Below are 20,267 nucleotides of genomic sequence, written 5' to 3' on the forward strand. Positions count from 1 at the left end.
ATTCCATAGGACAGTCATGGATCTTCAATTAAGTAATCACTTTTTCTAGCAAAGTAAGCAAGCTATCTAGTTATCCAAAATTGATTTAGTTATGTCATGCTTTATCTGCACAAGAAAGCAATTTTGTAAGTGAAAACGGATAACCTAAATAAACTAATAAGTTTTCAAACTACTAAAGGGCTCCACGGCTTTAAAAAGTACAGTCACAGAAAATGCCACTTTTTATGGAAAAGTTTTATTTGATTTTGTAAAAGGTAATGTTTTGAGTATACTTACTTTACTCTTTCAAAGCAATGCAAGTACAATGATAAGCATTTGAATAAAAAGTACCCTGTTTTATGAGCTTATTTTTTAACATAGTGAAGGCATACTCTCACTGAAAGTAGAAATATGTGATCCAATTACAAAACATAACATTTAAGAATAAACACACACAACTGAATAGTTATGAAAAAATAGAGGATTAATCAAAATATTCTGTTTAAAAATATTAAATTCAAGTTATATGGAAATTTTATGCATAAAAATCATATTGTATAATCAGAATGAATCTTCAGTGGTCATTTCTGAAAAACAAATACTAACTTTAGTTAAAAAGTTAAACTTTTACTTCTCTTTTTCAAAGTATTTTCAAAACTTCACTATTCAAATTAAAATAGGATATTTTAGCAATTTACTTCAAAGACGTATTATATAATTCTTGTCCCAAGAAATCTTCTTGCGATGTTTGTAAATAAATCTACTAACAGAAAAGAGTAAGAAAAGCCAATCTAGGAAAGAAAATAGTTCAATTAAGTGAGAGTCAAAGTGCGAATTAAATCTGTGGGTTTTTTTCCTCCCCATCATTTCTTTTCATGTTGTCTTTGGAGACAGAGTAATTTGTAGGCAGCTCACCTTGATCTACATTTTCTCTCTCTAATCTCTCTTGGCTGTGATATAGTACAGGGAACCGCTAATATCACCCCCTCCATTTTGCCAGACAGGAATACCGAAGGCCAAATCTTATGCCCATCCTCGGGTTGCAACAAGTAACGTTTACTTCAGCAACAAAGTGGACCTCTCTAGAGATTATTTTGTTGTACTGTCTTGTTGCCTTAATACGAATTAATCATTAAAAAAATAAACTGAAAACCAGAAATTCAAACTGTCCATAGACAAATAATCATTTAAAAGTTGGGAAAATGAGAAATGGAGCCTTAACCACTGAAAGTCTCCCCTTCTCCATTCCTGGCTCACACAATTCCAGGAATAGAATCCTAAACATAAACCTAAGCTTCCCCTTTACTGCATTAAGAAAGTGTCACTTCTTTGCATCAAATGGGTTGAAAGCTTTGGGAGATGAACGGGAAATTTCAAGTCCACCACTTTCATCAATTTCCCTTGTCCTTCCCGTTCTCAGTCCGCACTCCCAAGGCCCGGGCAGCGTCGCCGGGAAGCGGCTTGAGGGAGTTGGCCTGCCTCGCGGCCGTGGGGGTGGCCAGGGAAGGCGTGGTGGCGCACAGCGGTGTCCTCTTCAGCTTTATCACCCGCTGGGGTGTAGGCTTCTTGTCGGAAAGTAGCACCTTAGCTGGAGGTAAGTGCGTGCCTCCATTTTCAGCGCTCGCAGCCCCAAGGGAAGCCTGAGGATGCCCAGGTGCCCCTGTGCCCTCCAGGGCCGTGGTTCTAGAAGGTGCAGAGCGCTGAGCTGCCTTTCTGCGGCTACCACTTTGAAACCTGTATGCTGTCGCCCCAGCCGACGTCTGGACGGCACTGGCTGGAGACACCGTGACGGAGGCCGAGTTCTTGACTTTGATTTGGGTACTTGTGGAAGGGCCCAAAAATCTAACTGGCTTAGGACCAGTCTTACAGTTCACACCTTCGTCCTCTTCATTGAACGTTATCAGTCGCCTAGAAATACAGAAGCATGTCATTTTCCACATGTACAGTTTTAGTAATTCATGAAAACATCTCCAAAGTTTACCTTCAGCGTTAACAGAAAGGTTTTGGTCAAGAATTAAAGAGTCAAGAGGTTTATGGGCACCTACCTCATCTCTCATCTCCCACCAAGGTCAGTAAGCAAGTTTACAAAAGATTGGTCTCAATTTGAATACAAATTATGTAAACTCACACATAATATTAATACCGGCAAATTAAAATTTGGCATGTTACATAAGAATTATACAATATATCACCCTGTTCCCAAGTATCATGATGTGACCTACAGGATAACTAGAAATATCACAAATTGTTTTTCCCAGAACTGCAGTTTAAACAGATTTAGTAAAGAAAAAAAAAAATTTCACAATCAAATAAATATTAAAAATATTGCTTGATATAGTTTGGCTGCGTGTCCCCTCCAAAGCTCATGTTGAAATGTGATCCCCCATGTTGGCGGTGGAGCCTGGCAGAGGTGTTTGGGTCATGAGGGAGGATTCCTCAGGAATGGCTTCGTGCCCTCTCCCATGGTAAGGAGTGAGTTCTCACTCTATTCGTTCACGTGGGAGCTGGCTGTTTAAAAGCCTGGCATTTCTTGCTGTCTCTCACCATGCGACACACCTGCTTCCCTTCACCTTCTGCCATGACTGTAAGCTTCCTGAGACCTCACCAGAAGCACATGCTGGCCCCAAGCTTCTTGTACAGACTGCAGAACCATGAGTCAAAATAAACCTCTTTTCTTTATAAATTACCCAGCCTGATATTCCTTCATAGCAATGCAAAACTAATAAACTGCTGCATATCTTTTTCTCCTCCTGAAGTTTTAAAATTCATGTTAACATATTAAAGATTATGAAAAGCCTATACTAAAGATATCTGTATTTCCCAATCATTCTATAGTGAAACCTTTGATGGTCAGTAAAATTTGCATTCTTTGGAACCCATTTTGGGGACACCAGAATAGTCATGGACAAACCTTCAAAGATTCCAGAACTGAGTTTACCATTCATTATAAAAAGCCTACAGGGGGAACATTTTTTTAAATGACCTTAAAACTGTCAATCATTGTCAAAACCTTGCCTGCTCCTTCAGCTTCACTTCCTAAGGACCACCCGGAGCATGAAAGGTGACTGCAGTCCTCTCACAGCTCTCTTACAAGTCTGCATAGCATCAGTGTGTTGTTAGAGGCGATTACAACTTAGTGAACTCCCGTTCTTGGAAATGGGATCATAATAACATGGTTATTTGAAAATTGCCATCTGTAGCAAAGAATGCAAATATAATATATTCAACCCTAAATCCCTACTGAACATTTTCTCTGGTGACCAGATGGCTCCTTGGGACCTTACAAGTGCTTCTCAGTCATCGTCATCGTTATCCTGTTGATGCATCAAAAATGATGCTTCGTAAACCTGTAGAGGAAAGATAACCAACACAGAGGAGGGTCTCCGTAAACCACTCCTGCCTGCTTTGTTTTCCGTCTACATCTTCCACCAGACTCCACACTGAGGTTTCTCAGCCTCAGCACTATTACCATTTTGGTCACATCATTCTTTGTTCTGGGGGCCGCCCTATGCACTGTAGGATGGATGTTTAGCAGCATCCTTGGCCTCCACCCTCCAAATGCCAGTAGCAACTCCCACCCCACAGTGTGTCAACTAAAAATGTTGCCAAACATTGTCAAATATCCTCTGGGAGGCAAAATCACCCCTAGTTGAGAACCACTGCTCTTGACTCAAAATATATTTGCTAATTGTAGGCTCAAAAGGCAAAATAAATGATAATAAAATTACGGCTTTTAAGAAATAAGATCTGTTTTGACAAGTGATGGTTAAGTTCTAAAAACTGAATAAGCATCTCTGCATTTCAGTGAAAGACCCAGAGGGCAAACGTAAGAAAGTAGTCTGAAATTCCATAGGGGTATTCAATTAAATTGTAGAACATGTGATCAAGAAATCAGAACATCTGAAGGCCATGAATAAAACCCAGGCACTGTAAAAAAAAAAAAAAAAAAAAAAAAAGTGATTTTAAATGTATTTAAAACACAGTGAAAGACAGCTGTGGAGTGAATTTAATGCTAATAATTTCATGGAACACAGGAAAATACCATTAAATAAAAGTGCTATTTGTGGCAATAGGAAACAGAAAGGAACTCAGAATAAGCCACAAGAAATTTCAAGCATTAAGTCTAAATAGATTTTTTTTTTTTTACTATTGTCAATAAAGCCTGGGATTTCACTTCTGTGGGGCAAAAATATTTACCACAGCATTCCCACTGTGTCCACTAGCATTTTTAGAATCACAGTCTCTCAATAAGAACATGTTACACATGCAGTTACAAAGAATTATTCCCACTTTTTACATTGTTTTGGTAACTTCATATTTACCAAGATCTATATTTTGATGGTAAGACACAATATTCAAATAGGTGATTAATAAGCTTAGTAAGGTCAAGAATTATTATTCATTTCCCCTTCACAAAGGCAGTAAAAATGTCAGCGATTAAAAAACAAAACAAATAATCAACACAGCATAGATAACCTCTTTCGAATTGGAGCCATGTGACGCAGGCTTCCAAGTAAAGGCCGTTCTTCTAGAGTCCAACACTCTATCAGCTCATGAGGCACCCGCCAGTAGCTAACACCTGGAAGGTAAAAAGAGATAATTAAGACAGCTACCATCCACTGCAAAATGCTGAGCAACACTGAGACCTGCCAGAGTCTGAGGTTCATGCCTCCCATTTGGCAAAGGGAGGTATGCACAACATGAACAGGAAGCGCTCACACGAGGAGCTAGGGCCAGGGAGCAACGCAGCTCACGACCTGGGTCAGGAAGAGCGGGCCACCAGCTTTGCCACCGATTAGCTGAGAAGATTCAGCAGGTTATTATGCACACTCAGGGCAGCTGAGAGTGAGGGCTCAGGCTCCAGCAAAACCTGTGTGGGTCTAAATCTCCATCTCTCACTCACTAGTCATGTCACCTTGGGAAAGTTACTTTTCTGTGCCTGAATTTTCTCAGCTATGAAATGATGACAATTAAGATTATGTACCTTGAAGGACCATTGTGAGGATTAAATGAGTTAATAAATGCAAAGTGCTTAGAACAGGGTCCAGCACGGACTAAGCACTCAAAAACTGTCAAGTACCTTTATTCCCAGTCACAGTCGTAGGGAGTAGTGTAAGTATTGTATAGGCGGTGGGTTGTAACACTTGCCCTGACTACTTCACTGGGTTGCTGTGACATCAAATCAGGGGAACTCTGTGAACTACTCTGAAAATGACAAGCACTGTACAAATATGAGATATCACCACCCAATAACCACAATTTCCAACAAGAATCTGAGCTAGTGAGTTAGGCAAAAATGCCATTCAAATTCATTTTAATTTTTAAATGTGTTATGTTTTTTATTAAAAGCTAAAACATGTATTCTTGAAGCCTCGAAAACATTATGCTAAGTGAAAAACACCAAACATAATAGGTCACATATCGTATTGTTCCATTTGTAGAGATATCAAGAGTAGGTAAATCCATTGAGACAGAAAGCAGACTGCTGGTTGCTAGGGTCTGTGGGAGACAGTGGAGTGGGGAGTGACCACTTAGGGGGTTCCTCTTGGGGTGATGAAATGTTTAAAACTGGATAGAGGTAATGATTGTGAATGTAGTAAATACCAATGAAATGTATGCTTTAATTAATTCTGTTATGTGAATTTCCATCTCAATTTTTTTTTAAAAGCAGCATAAATATATTCACATGAAAAAAGCTCAAACAATTATGTTGAATGAAAATTGCTTGGAGTAATCTAAGTCCCAATAATGGATCTGGTGTTGTCTTCTTATTAAAGTTCTGGTAACAATAACAATTTAGCAAGCTGGGCATATAAATCATTATAATAACAGACATATCTGATACTCAAATAACTCTATGATCCTCATTTTAAAACAATTAACTTTCTGGAACCACTTGATCACACTCCAAAACCTACACATACTATAAAAACATTCTGAAATCTGGTCCATTAAGTTTGCTTTTTTTAAAAGTCAGATTTATTAAGATATAATTTACATAAAATAAAATTCATCCTTTTCAGTACACATTCCAATGAGTTTTGACAAATGGATATAGTTATGTACCCATAGTCATAATCAAGATGTAGACCACTTCTATCACCCCAAAAAGTTTCCTCATACCCCTTAGCAATCAATGTCCCCTCCATCCTTAGTTCTGCCTTTTCTGAAATGTCATATAAATGGGATCATACAAAATGCAACCTTTTGTGTCTGGCTTCTTTAGCATGATGCTTTAAGATTCATCCGTGTTGCTGAATGCAGCAATGATCATTTCTTTTATTGGTGAGTACTATTCCACTGTATGGATACACACCACAATGTGTTTAAAAACTTTCTTTTTTTTCCTGCCTATAAAGTAATTCACATCCCTTGTACAAAACCTGGAAAATATAGAGAAGCATATATAAGGGAATCAAAGTCACTCCTAATCAGAAGACCAGGAATCATTGGCTCAGGACAGACTAATATGTTTCATGCCAGTCTTTTTTCTACTCATATGATATACTTTACATTTATTTCCTGCTTTTTATCATTTCTTATCATGGGCATTCATCTATGTAAAAAGTTATTTAAAATAACTTTAATAGCTTTATTATATTCCATTCTGTGGATGTGCCAAAATATATTTAACCTTCAATCATTAGACACTTAAAGTGTTTTCATTTTGTCCCTATTATGAAACATGCCAGAGAACATTTCTGTTCCTAAGCCTTTGTCTGCATTTATGTCCTTAACATAGATAAGATAGATTCCAAGAAGTAAAATTACTGGGTCAAAGAATATAAACAATTTTGATGCTACTGATGTGACCTAACAACTTACTTTCCAAAAGTTACATCAATTTTTACTCCTACCAGGAATTAATGAGAGATGTTTACTCATCTGGTATATAAAAATAGCTTTTATTAAATGTATATTTCATTGAAAAGGAATGAAGTTGAACCTCCTGCTACATGTTTATTTCTTTTTCTGGGAATTTTATGGTCATGAACCTTGTAATTTTTTTTTTTTTTGTAGTAGTGGCTGCCTTTCTAATCAATTTTAATAAACCTTCTCTCTATTAAGGATATACTTTGTCCAGTTAATGCAACATTATTTATCCTTGTTTTTTATTAGTCTTTAAATTTTATTTATAATTTTTAATGTTTCTTGCTTTTTGTTTTGTTTTGTGTTTAACATTTATGCCTAGTGTTCCATTACTGGAACACTAAGCATGTGGGAGTTACTTATATCCTAATGCCCAAGGTCATCGCCAAGGTCCGATTGCAAAAATTCAAAACATTGCAACCTCAGGAATAAATGGGTTAAGAGGCAGGGTCTTGCTATGTCACATAGCCTGGAGTACAGTGGCACTATCATAGCTCACTGTAGCCTCAAACTCCTGGCCACAAGTGACCCTCCTGCCACGACCTCCCAAAGTGCTGGGATTTTAAGTGTGAGCCAACATGTCCAGCATTTTTTTGTTTTAAAGTTCCTAATACTTTAAATGTTATGCAACTAACTTTATTAATCTTTGTCTTTGTGATTTTTGAGCTTTTAATTTCTTTCCCTATTAAGAAAACAATTATTTGCTTACATTTTCTTTTTTCTTTCATAAATCCATCTGAGACTATTTTGATAAATAATGAGGTTACAGTTTTGTTTTTCCTCCCAAGCATATTTCTCAACTATTTATTAAAATATTGATATCTAATGCTTTTTTACCACATAGTACTTTTACTAATTTTACTGGTGTTTACCCTTGATCTCTGCTCTATTCTTATATCAGAGGCACATGCTTTTTATTATTATAGGTCTGTAGCATGTTTTACTATCAAACAGAGCTAGACTCATCCCCCTAATTACTTCTACTCCCCAAAATGTTATTGGCTACTTTACCTATTTATTCTTTCAGAGGAATTTTAGAATCATTTCTTCAAGATTCCAAAAGAGTTCCATTGATATTTTGATAGACCTATAATTTAATCTGAGAAGAACTGACATCTTTATAATATTCAGATTTCCCACTCAGGATCATGGTATGTCTCACCATTATCTCCATGTCTTCTTTTTTATGAATGGATAAATACATTTTAGCAGTTTTCTTCAGAAAAGACCTAAGCATTTCTTGGGTAGTCAGTCCCGAGGACAGTCCTAGTTATTTTACATTTCGCTTATTGCTATAGTGAATGGGAGTTTCCCTTATAATTTTTAATTGATTTATCATAGGTAAGCTGCTGATCCATGTATACTGATATTGTATCCAGCTAGTTTAGCCTACTAAATTTAGCACTTACAATATTTTCAGCTGATTCCTTGGGGTTTTCTAAAAAGGCATTATCTACAAATAACAATGACTCTTCTTCTCCTTTCCAATATTTTTTTCTCTAATTTCTGTTTCCTATCTTATGGATTTTCACAGGCCTTCCAGAACTTTGCTAAATCACAATGATGCCTCATCACGTGCTTGCAAAATGGATAAAATCGGTCGCATGCTTTTTAAAAGGTATTGATCCCAGTTTTCTGCTTCAAACTTTTTTTTTTTTTTTTTTGAGATTGGAGTCTCACTCGGTCTCCAGGCTGGAGTGCAGTGATGCGATCTCGGCTCACTGCAACCTCCACCTCCTGGGTTCAAGCGATTCTCCTGCCTCAGCCTCCTGAGTACCTGGGAATACAGGCACGTGCCACCACGCCCAGCTAATTTTTGTATTTTTAGTAAAGATGGGGTTTCACCATGTTGACCAGGATGGTCTCAATCTCTTGACCTCACGATCTGCCTGCCTTGGCCTCCCAAAGTGCTGGGATTACAGGCATGAGTCACCATGCCCAGCCCTCCTTCAGCTTTCTAAGTCAGTGGGCTCCTGGACATCTTGCCAGTCCAGAGGCACAAACAGAGACATAGAGAACACCATGGAGTTTGTTCTCCAACTTAAGCATAAGTGTCTCAAAGTAAATTAAATATAAAATAGAAAGCTGAAAGATGTCATCCTGCCTGCTCAAGGGGTATGACTGGGAAGGAAAAAGGAAGGAAAGTGAGGGGGGCAAAGTTGAGGAAAGGAAGAAGGACTGGAGCTAGCACGACACCTGAAGGAAGAACAGCTGATACAGTTTTTGTTTCGTTTTGTTTTCGAGACGGAGTTTCGTTCTTGTTGCCCAGGCTGGAGTGCAATGGTACAATCTCGGCTTACTGCAACCTCCGCCTCCCGGGTTCAAGCCATTTTCCCACCTCAGCGTCTCAATAGCTGGGATCACAGGCATGCGCCACCATGCCCAGCTAATTTTTTGTATTTAGTAGAGACAGGGTTACGCCATGTTGGTGATGCTGGTCTCAAACTCCTGACCTCAGGTGATCCACCTGCCTTGGCCTCTCAAAGTGCTGGGATTATAGGCATGAGCTACTGCACCCAGCCAATGCAGTTTTTAAAAGCTTCTTCCTCTCCTTTTATGTCTTGCTCTGTCACCCAGGCTGGAGTGGTGTGATTATAGCTCACTGCACCTTCAAACTCCTGGGCTCAGGCAATCCTCCTGCCTCAGCCTCCTGAGTAGCTGGGACAATAGGTACATGACACCAGGCCCAGTTTTTTTACTCATTATGTGACTGGCAGTCAGTCTTTATTAGCTTTTAGGATTATCTGAGGATGGAATATGTCTTATTTATCTTTGGATCCAATTTTAGGACTTGTTACGATACTTTGCACCTATACACGGTTGTTAATTAAGAAAAAAAATGCTTAGGCATAGAACAGAACATGTAACCCTTCTGTGATCCTTATGAAAGTGTCAAAGCCCTTCTGAGACTCAGTTTCCTCATCTATAAAATAGGAACGGTAACTGGTGTACAGGATTGTGTTAGGACTAAGAGATACTGAATGTAAACTACTTATCGGAGATATAAAACAGCATTATTATTACCAACTCTCACTCTGTAGTTTGAGAAAAATGATGAGTTTTCAAAGTGTACATTTCAAGATTATTGTAATTACTTTATAAGGGCTCTTTAGATATCCTCCCCAGCATTATTTTCTCTCCCTTTCCTTGATTACATATTTTATGCTTAATTTGAAGTATTTTTCCAATGCACAGTAGGTACTAAATGAACTCTTAATTAAATTAAATAAGCCTAGCTAACAGAAGCATACTTAAAGTTACTGAATTATAAACTATTAATAATACCTAGCAACTCATGGGATTTAAAGATTTGTAAGTAAACTGCCTCAGTGTTACCATGAGATGACAAATACATTGACACACTCAAAAGAATACTTTCTAAAACAAAGAAATGCAGTATTTGAGTTTACTTTGTCTTTTTTTTTCTTTGTAAAAAGTCCACCTGCTTCCATGAAATAAAATTGCACTGTACCTTTTCCTTCCCAAGCATCAAAGGCATCCATCATTTTCTTCAACTCTGCTACTGAATAATAGCTCCAAATGTACTGAACATTATTTCCCGCCTCTCTAGAAATATTGCAAAAAATAATGAAAATATACTACCTAGGTATGGATGTATATATATACATACAGCTAATATACATTTAATAAGAGCTTGTTAATTAAGGGAAAAAATACGTAGGCACTCAGTAGTTGTTCTGTGATCCTTAAGTATACATATGCTTACATAGATATACATGTACACATTATATAATATACTAACCTACATTTTGATCTCTTTTTACCATAGTAGAGTATTTTATTAATTCTACAATATACACCATGTAGACAAATCAACACATCTTTAATATCAAGTTTTTTAGAAAAATCAGTAAACTCCAATGAACTTAGAAATTACTCACCTTTGACCAGCATTATGCCAGACACTTACATATCTTACATAGAAGCATCCCTATCTGTAAAGAATTCAGAAACTGATGACATATTTAATCATCTAAAAAGGCAAGCTTATATGATCCTGCATTAGTCACTAATAGTCGACCCAATCCCACCTGCCAGAGAATTTTTTTAAAAATTGCTAAGTGAATTAACCAGTGTAAATAAGATTACAGGAAAAATGTTAAGTAATAACTCTTAAGAATTTAACATGTTCAAGTCATAAACTTCTAAAGCTGGAAGGGACCAGGGAAGTGCTTCGTCATTTCTCAGAAGAAGATACCAAGGCAGGCTGGCCCTGGGTCACTCAATAGGCCTGCTGACTTCTTCTGCCAATGCTTCTATGGTCTAGGAAGATGCCGGGCATGTGGCTTTTCTTTTTTCTTTCTCTTCTTTTCTTTTTAAGCCTCTTGGGGTAGGGGATTCTGAAGCAGACTCCCAATTGAGAACCACTGCATTAGATCATGCAGCTGGCCTGCAGCTTATCCATACTGTATGTGAAATGATCTTAATTATAATTTCCTCATGAAGCAGGCCTATCTCAACTGCTAAGATGGCTCACTCTGTCTCCTGAGAGGTGTTAATGGTCTTTTCTAGTCAAGTACATTTCATTCAGAAACACCTCTTAGAAGAGACCAAGACTTTATTTTGTTCTTTTTCACATTTAAATTTGGACATACCTTTTAAAAATGCTTTTGCTGTGAATTCTTCCTCCCAGCTGCTTATCAATAGCGTCTGTTCCATCAGTTTTTGTGGCATATACACCAATAATTCTACTCTCACAGCTTGCACCAGATGTGTTAAGATAGTGGAGAACCCAAACGGTTGGTTTATTGCAGACTAAGCCATATGAATCACAGAAGTCTGTTAAAGCCTGAAGCAAAAAGTATATACAAAATTTGAATTTAATTCTAGAGTAAAATAAAAATGAATATGCTCCATTACTTTCATATAAAAGCTGAAATTCTAGCTGGTCATAAGGGAAATAAAAAGATTATAAATTTCAGCTTAGTCTTTACACCTTTGAAAATCAAACACACATTTTTTTGAATTAAAGCGGGGCGGGAAGGACAATCCCAAAAAGTACCACCCAAAAACCGAACACCTTTTCATCTACAGAATCCTTTTCCACATGGAAATTCCATTTTATTTCTTACTCCTTTAGTCTGCCAACATCACTTTTAATTTTATAATCTTTATGAGATCATTCCTCCACTGCCAACATCACTTTTAATTTTGAAATCTTCGTATAATAACTAAAATGTAGACCTTTTTCTTTTCCCTTTAGAGTAATTTCCCCAAAATTTCCCATTTGACACAATCTTCCATTTACCTTCTACTGACTAACCCAATAGTTGGTCCCTACTTTTAGCTCCAAATTCTAATCATGGACTAACCAGATTGATTTTTCTTTTACACTGAAAGATATGAATATATAAACTCAATATCTAAACTCAATATATGCTGCCTGAACTCATTTGGCACTTATCCACCTATTCATTCATTCATTTGAATATTAAGTTCCTGCTCTGTGCTGAGCTCTAAGGTCCTGAAGATATTAACGATGAACAATGGTGAGACAGGGTCCCAGCTCTCCTAGAGTTTATAGCTAATGCAGAAGACAGACACTGAACAAGCTGCCAGCACCCTGTGTAAGAAGTGCCACCAGGACTGGGTGTGGTGGCTCACGCCTGTAACCCCAGCACCTGGGGAGGCCGAGGCAGGCAGATCACCTGAGGTTGGCAGTTTGAGACCGGCCTGACCAACATGGAGAAACCCTGTCTCTACTAAAAATTCAAAATTAGCTGGGCGTGGTGGCGCATGCCTGTAATCCCAGCTACTCGGGAGGCTGAGGCAGGAGAATCGCTTGAACCCGGGAGGCGGAGGTTGTGGTGAGCCAAGATCACACAATGGCACTCCAGCCTGGGCAACAAGAGCGAAACTCCATCTCACAGAAAAAAAAAAAAAAAGAAGCGCCACCAGTGAGACCACACGGTGCTCCAGGGCACAGAGCAGAAGGGTTTCACCCTGTGAAGCTGCCAGGGCTTTCCCTGGGAGGAACAGCTTTACTGCTGTCAGTACTCTGGACAGGTACTTTGTTGTGTTCACTGTTATATCCCAAGTGTCTGGAATAGTGCCTGACACAAAGGAGATGCCTAGTATTCACTGACTCAGTGAATGAAAATGAGGCCCTACCATGTCTTGCACTTTCATTTAATATTGCTATCTAACTCCTGTACTAGTTTGGAATTTTACTTACACATACATCTACAAGAATTCCCAACTATACTATAAACTTCAAGGGCAAAGAACAGCATGTTGTATTTCTTGGTGTTCCACACAGCCCCTTGTACAGTGCCAAACATGTCACAGGCACTTGAAATAAACATGTGTTGGCTGACAGCATGAATGTGGGCATGCTGGGTCCTTTTTGAATAAAAACCAGGAATAAAAGACGATGGAGCTGAGACTTCTGAAGATGAGCATTAACCCTCCCAACCTTCTAGTCAGGCCTCATTCTGCAGATGTGGCAACAGCAGGGAAAGACTACTGTTTGAAAATATAGTTCATGAATAACTTCAGTAGCAGAACCCATATAACTATGCAAATTCCTAAAGGGGATCTGGAACCAAACCAACTTTCTCTTCATGCTGCACTCCTAATAACCAACCACCCATCAGCTTTCTTCCTAAACACTGACATCCAGATCAAAGAACTCAAACCAGTTCAGATCAGTTTTCACTATTAACAATTTTCTAAGAAAAAATATTTTTCTTAGATGCTCAAAAGTGCTAATTAATAACACATATAATACTTTCAATGAGACAAAAACAGGTACTTAGGATTTTCAAATCACGTAAAGATCTTTAAAATGTAATTTAAAATAGAAGCATCTTAAAAAGAGATTTACTGATCTCAAAGTGAATTAGCCAAACTAATGTTTTAAATTAGTAAAAAACTACTACACTTACTAAATCAAGTAAGATGCTTTATTATTTATCAGGATCATTCTTTTCAAAAATCATTTTAGTAAATAAAATAATACCACTATGCCCTCACATAGTATAGTATTTTTCTTAATTTAAAAAGAATTTCCTGAGTTCTATAAAAAAGCCATCAAAAAGTGCTAAATCTTCAATGAGGGTTTTATAAACTGAATCAACTTTTGAGTGGCAATACACTTTCCAAGAACTTTGGCCTTAAAAAATGAGAAGTAGTAGTAAAGAAACATGTCTTCAAAGCGTATAAAAACTATCCTGTTTGGTTAATGTGAAAACACAGGCTAAGCAAAATAGTACATATTGCTTTGTGCATCATAAATATATATATTCAAAAACTTAAAAAAAAATGCCAAGACCTTTTTAAGTTCTATATTTGACCTTAAAGAATATGTCTCCATTTCATTGGCCAAATGGTCAGACAGGCTGTAGGGATAAGGGATGCCAAAGTAATCAGCCTCTTCCTGTAGGGCGATGCGGGTTTGCTCATCTGTGGGAATCTGAACTTCTCCATGAAGGTAATCCAAAAGGTATTTAAACAGACGTCCATCACGGTCAATAACACAAGCCCCTAGAAAACATTCAGTTCAAAAACGATTGTAGAGATTCTGTCAATCAATAAGATTTCAACAAATCAAACTAGGTCTGCGGACCTCTACAGTTATAAATGTTTCTTTCTCACATGAAAGTTAACATCTAGTGTTCAAATAGGTTTATGTAATCTAAGCTAGACTTTTGGTTATTCAAACACCAAATATGATATACCAGCAACCCTCTGCTCACAAATAGGTGATATTGTAAAACAGAATCTGAATGAGTTGTGTGGGAAAATCACCTGTAGTTCTATAATATTGCACATAAGTTTGAATGCAAACATGTATCACCAGGGTTGCCATGTTTGCTTGTATTGGTGTACTATATATATCATGCTAGGCCAAGCGGCCAAGAGAGGCTAAAACCAAACCCACACTCTGCCCACCAAGCCATGCACCCTGGCATGGAACTGCATCTTCCGGGATAAAAGGGCACCCTTTTCTAACTTGTACACAAAGAAACTGAATGAGTCAGTGGTGGACCTTTGCATTCTCACTACCATATGGGAAAAGATATTCCGAGATCCATTTAGAACTTTGGATGCAATGACTATATTCCCACAATGGCCACTGCAAAAGCTAAGGGCACCCCACACTGCTGGTAGAAACAGAAGTTTACCCCAACCTTATCTCAGCTGGACTAGAACAGGTATATGGAGATGCTCACTAAAAGAGCATGTGGGGTGCTCATCACTATGTCCAGTGTTTGCCTGTCAGCAACACTACAAACCCGGGGTTCCTCGCTCCACGCATGCCAGATGATTGGAATCACTGGGTTAGTCCTTTTGTACTATGAGAACCCAAACTTTAAAAAAGAAGAAACGCTATGCTGGTACTACTTTATAATAAAATATTTTTCTTAGATAATTTAGCAGAATTAAAAAAGAAAAGAAAAGAAAAGGAAAACCTCTGCATGAGGAAGGGATTAAGAAGATAAAATTTAGGGGCAAAGAAGAAAATTCAATCCCTGCTTACCATCTTTGCCCCAACAACCTTTCTGCGCAGGTAGATACCAAGCCCTGGGCACCAGCCACTGGTGACTTTTTCCCCCCAGTCTTTCAACTGCCGTTTAACCAGCAAAGCAATCTCCTAACACCAGGTTATTAACAGTAGAACAGCCCCTTATGTTCAAAACTCCTCAATCGTTCTCCTCTAACACAGAACCAAGAGTGGGTCTGGGGCTCATACGCAGTGCAAAAAACCTCATTTGTATTGATGAAGTTTCTTTACAACCAGTAGTAGGTTCAGTGAGTCCCAGAGCACTGGAAGCAGAGAGCAGTCCCAGAACCCTACCTGTGTGATTTACAGTTTCTTCTGAAACCCAGTTTTCAGTCCACTGCTCCTTAGACCTGACGGTATCACTGCACAGACTTTTTCTCAGCCATGCACATCGGCCACACAACAAGACTACACAGCTAGGCTAGGTGGCGAGCCCAACACTAATTCTGCAATGATGATGGCTGCTCTGCTAGCAATAAGGGCAGCTGCTTTCTCCAGACAAACACATTTTCTAACTTGAAGAACACAGAGAGAAGCAAATCTATTTAATCACTGTCAATATCATCACTCAAAGCTGCATGAAAGTAACACGTTTCAAAATATAGTTAATCCCCGTAATTAGGTTATGACCAGCCTTTATGAACTCTTACTTCTTTGTCAGCTTTTAACAATATGATCACAGATTTTCAGAAAAAGTATTTAATTTCTCCATGTACTTAATGAATCTCCATAGAGTCCTAATGATCTCAGTAATTAGTATATTCATCTAGTACATTTCGTTGTAATTAGGAAAATCAAAGGGAATTTAAACTGGGCTCTTGTGTTAATAAATATTCAGATCATGCTTTCAGACTTTAGACATTTACCTGACTCATCTGTTTTTAGAGGAAAGCGACCACTGAACATAGATGCCAACATGGAGTCTTTGAAGCGGCACAAGGACTCCCGCCGGGCTGTGTAAATACAGCCACCCACATTCAGTCGGAGAACATCTAGCACCTCTTCTCCTGCCTTGTGGCCTTCCATTTCTCCCCCAGGCACCTCAATTTTTGCCTCCCAACACTTTCAGAAACTTCAAAACAATGATGTCTCCGTCTCCCTCTGTAAAACAAAGGACAGTCATCCCTGCCATTTACAACAAGACACGAAATAGATAATAAAACATGACTGAAAATAAATTCCTCAGTACTGGCAATATTGAATTGAAGGATTTTATATAATATAAGAGAATTTCGAGATATGCTAAGAAGTTGGAAAGTGTTGGCTCAGAGGGTTTGTAAAATATAATAAACGACTAACAACGCAATCATCGCTGTTGAAATGACTGTTTAAACATGGTAATGCCCTCTCTGTCACACGGCAAACAAAGTGAGGCCTGCTTATGATCTTCAGTATTCACATATCTTTTTAACCATGGTAAGTCTGAGGGAGCCTCTAGACTGCAGAGATCAGTGGACAGCATGGAATTGAGCTGCTAGGCTCTTCCCCTCACCAGCTCTAGAATCTTGGGCAAATTACTTATCTTCCTCTTCTATAAAATGGAGGCAGTGATGATGCCTACCTCAAAGGACTATCAGAGGAATAATTAAAAGAACATATAAAACAGCAAAAGAGCATTTAGAACAGTTCTGGCTCACAGTAACTATTCAATAAATTATAAATATTATGCATAATGATATAAATTTAACCATAAAGTGTCTACTGAGGGACTTGATACTGACTCTGGAAACGTAAGGAAATAAAGGAGCAGGAATTATTAACAATGATAACTGTAATTCTTAGGTAACTAAGGAATATATAATTTATCAATTGAGATTAGAGTTCTTTTAATTAAAAAAAATTTTTTTTAATGAGACAAGGTCTCACTGTGTTGCCCAGGCTAGTCTTGAACTTCTGGGCTCAAGCAATCTTCCTGTCTTGGCCTTCCAAAGTGCTGAGATTACAGGCATGAGCCACCACACCCAGCCTGAGATGAGAATTCTACATATACCAGTAGGCAGACTAGTCTAGAACTACAAATAACATATCCAAATCATCCAGCTTCTTCACTGTGAAATGGATGAAGCTTTAGGGAAGTTTTTGGTTTTGTTTGTTTGTTTGTTGAGATGCAGTCTTGCTCTGTAGACCAGGGTGGAGTACAGTAGTGCAATCTTGGCTCACTCCCGGGTTCAAGAGATTCTCCTGCCTCAGCCTCCTGAGTAGCTGGGACTACAGGTGCACACCATTATGCCCGGCTAATTTTTATAATTTTAGTAGAGATGGCGTTTCACCATGTTGGTCAGTCTGGTCTCGAACTCCTGACCTCAGGTGATCCACCCACCTCAGCCTTCCAAAGTGCTGAGATTACAGGTGTGAGCCACTGCGCCTGGCCCAGGGAAGGTTTAAGGGTTGGATTTTTTAATCTATTCTGGAGATCACAGAACCACAGGTGACACTGTGGTGTTTTCTCACCTAGAACAATACTGTGATGAGAAAGGTACTCCCAATATTGAGAATCTGCAGTATCCACACATTTCATAGCAAGTTTAAAATGGCTGCCAAAAGGCTCAACTACATCCATGTCAATTCACTTTCAGTGACCAACTAAGATCGTTTTGTAGATGCCAGCCAGTCTCCAATAAAATGGAAGGAGACCATTAAAATCTAAGGAAGACCATGTGTGTAGAACACGTTCAGCAACAGAAACCATTATGGGCCAAAGGTCCAGCCTTCCAAAACCACTTATGGATGTGACATCTTGCACTGCCTAGAAGTCCCAGGAGCAGCACTCCAAAGATCCATGTGTGAGAGCCACCTCTGAGGCATGGGATGGAACTAGTTCCCTCTGCCTCATTACTAGCTCCCTGGAATCCTATCTATTCTTCAAGGCCCTCAGCAAACCTAATTTCTTGGATGACTGTCCCACATATCCTTCTGACCCCCAAGTTTGAATCCTTGCACAGTTCTACAAATACACTTTGTGTGTCTGTCCACATTTTACCCCACTTGTTTAATCCCTACTTTTTGGTCTGTAGGCCAAGGAAGCCAGGGCCTGTGTCATCTTAGTAACTCCCATTTACTGAATGCTTATGATGTGTCAGTCATTGTAAGAGACACTTGACACACATTACCTAATTCACACAAAAACTCTGTTGGATGGGAACTACCGTCCCTGTTGACAGATGAGGACCCTGGGGTAAAAAAAGAGAGAGATGTGTACAGGGGCCACACAAGGGCTGACTGCTAGTAGGTTGTGGGGCCAGTCCCAATCCAGATCGGCAGAAGGGACCCCAAGTTCCTCCTGCTTCATCCCACGCCGGCTCCTCCAGCACTGTTTCCCCCCTATGGCTCCTGACCCAGCCCTTTCACTCTCTAAGCATCTGTCCATCTCAAGACTTGGTTACAATAACACAGCAGCACCCGATCCCCAGGATTTAAGAGCTACTCCTCCTACCCAAACCCCAGGCAGTCTCTCCTAAGGAAAAGAACATCACCATTCCAAGGCCACACCAGGGGTGTACTCCGCAGGCCCCATCCTCAAAAGCACCCAGTTAGGCTCCCTGCTATGTGGAAAGTGTCCAGCCCTCGGGGACAATGTCCCCCAGAGTGCGGTCCTATGATCACCTGCATCAAAACCATCAGGGACGCTTGGGAAAACGAAGACACTCAGGCCACAGCACAGAGCTCCTCAGAAAGTCTGCCTCAGAAAGATTTGGGGATCTGCCCGCGAACCCCACTTTGAGAAACATCGCTCAAGGGGCTCACACTCCTCTTCCGAAGCGGGAAGAGCCGGGAGGAGCTGGGAAGCCAGAAAGCCCCGTCACGGTCTTCTGCGGCCTGGAGACCCCCAAATCGGCCCGAAGACCGAGCCTGCAGCCTGGGACGCGCGCGTTACCAGCGCGGCCCGGGCCCTTCCTCAGGGCGCCCCGCCGCCTTCCGGGCCCGCGGCCCATCCCGCGCCCGGCTCTTCCGCACCGGCAGGGTGGGCCGGGTCGGCAGCTTCCCAGACTGACCTGCGGCCCGCCAGACCCTCGGCGTGGCCGCCTGACGCTGCTGGGCGGACGCGGAAGTGAACGCCTTCTCCGCTGCTCGGCAACTCAGTAAGCAGAGCGGTGCCAGCGGCGCCCCCGTGCGGCCCGGCTCTGCGGCGGCGGCGGCGGCTGGTCCGGGAGGGAGGGAGGCCACGCCCCGGGCACGCCACGCCCCCAGACTGGTCTGTCCCTCTCAAGACTTGGTTACAATAACACCGCAGACTGTGTTCCAGCTCATACCTCTCCAATCCGTTCTCATCTCAGTAGCTGCAGTGATTTTCTTTTTTTAATAGTAAATCAATCGGGTCACTTCCCTGCTTAAAACCTTTCAATAGCACGCCCCCAGACTGGTCTCGCCCCTGCCGGCCGCCTCGGAGTCGGGTGGGTCTTCCATCCCGGAGGCAAGGGAAAGGCACCGCAGAGAAGGCCAGGGCTGAACCCTGCGGGACGGTCTTGTCTGTTTAGAGGCTGGTTTTACAGGTGAAGAGAAGAAACAGCCACAGAAGTTGCGATTGTCCAAGGTCACTTAATAAGTAGCAAGAATTAGGATGTTAAGTGTTCTCACCCCCAGGTCAGTGCCCATCCCTCCAAACAGGGCTGCTCAGTGCCAACGTGTGTTAATATATTGCACTTGGATAAGTCTATCTGGATAGTGTCTGCAGCTTTCAAAGCTTTTTCACACACAGCATTCTTGTTTAGTCTGTGCGACAGTGATATAAAGGGTGATATTTATTTCCCATTATAGCAAGGAAAATTGAGGCGAGAGCAAACATTTATTCAACACTTTTGTACACCTGACACTGTGCTAAGTGCTTGCATGCACTACTTAATTTCCTGTTAACGATAACCCTAAAAGAGTTCTTCCAGTTTCTAGTAGCATC

General features: G+C 40.1%; 1 protein-coding gene across 4 annotated transcripts; it reads right to left on the minus strand.

The window, feature by feature from the left end:
• Window positions 1-215: 215 nt before the first annotated feature.
• KCTD18 (potassium channel tetramerization domain containing 18) lies at window positions 216-19,452 on the minus strand. 4 transcript variants are annotated; one of them, XM_025405035.1, is made up of 7 exons: window positions 19,369-19,452; window positions 16,243-16,477; window positions 14,166-14,355; window positions 11,466-11,659; window positions 10,322-10,416; window positions 4,456-4,558; window positions 216-1,887 (listed from the first exon to the last, which is right to left on the minus strand). In XM_025405035.1, the coding sequence occupies exons 5-7, from the start codon at window positions 10,353-10,355 to the stop codon at window positions 1,371-1,373; spliced, it is 654 nt and encodes a 217-aa protein (XP_025260820.1). In that variant the 5' UTR covers window positions 10,356-10,416; window positions 11,466-11,659; window positions 14,166-14,355; window positions 16,243-16,477; window positions 19,369-19,452; the 3' UTR covers window positions 216-1,370. The 4 variants fall into 4 exon arrangements, with proteins under 4 accessions (XP_025260820.1, XP_025260817.1, XP_025260819.1 ...); XM_025405032.1 differs by having other exon boundaries at window positions 14,144-14,355; XM_025405034.1 differs by having other exon boundaries at window positions 18,980-19,452.
• Between the last annotated feature and the right edge of the window lie 815 nt (window positions 19,453-20,267).

This window comes from Theropithecus gelada, chromosome 12 (assembly GCF_003255815.1).
Source record: "Theropithecus gelada isolate Dixy chromosome 12, Tgel_1.0, whole genome shotgun sequence".
Lineage (NCBI taxonomy): Eukaryota > Metazoa > Chordata > Mammalia > Primates > Cercopithecidae > Theropithecus > Theropithecus gelada.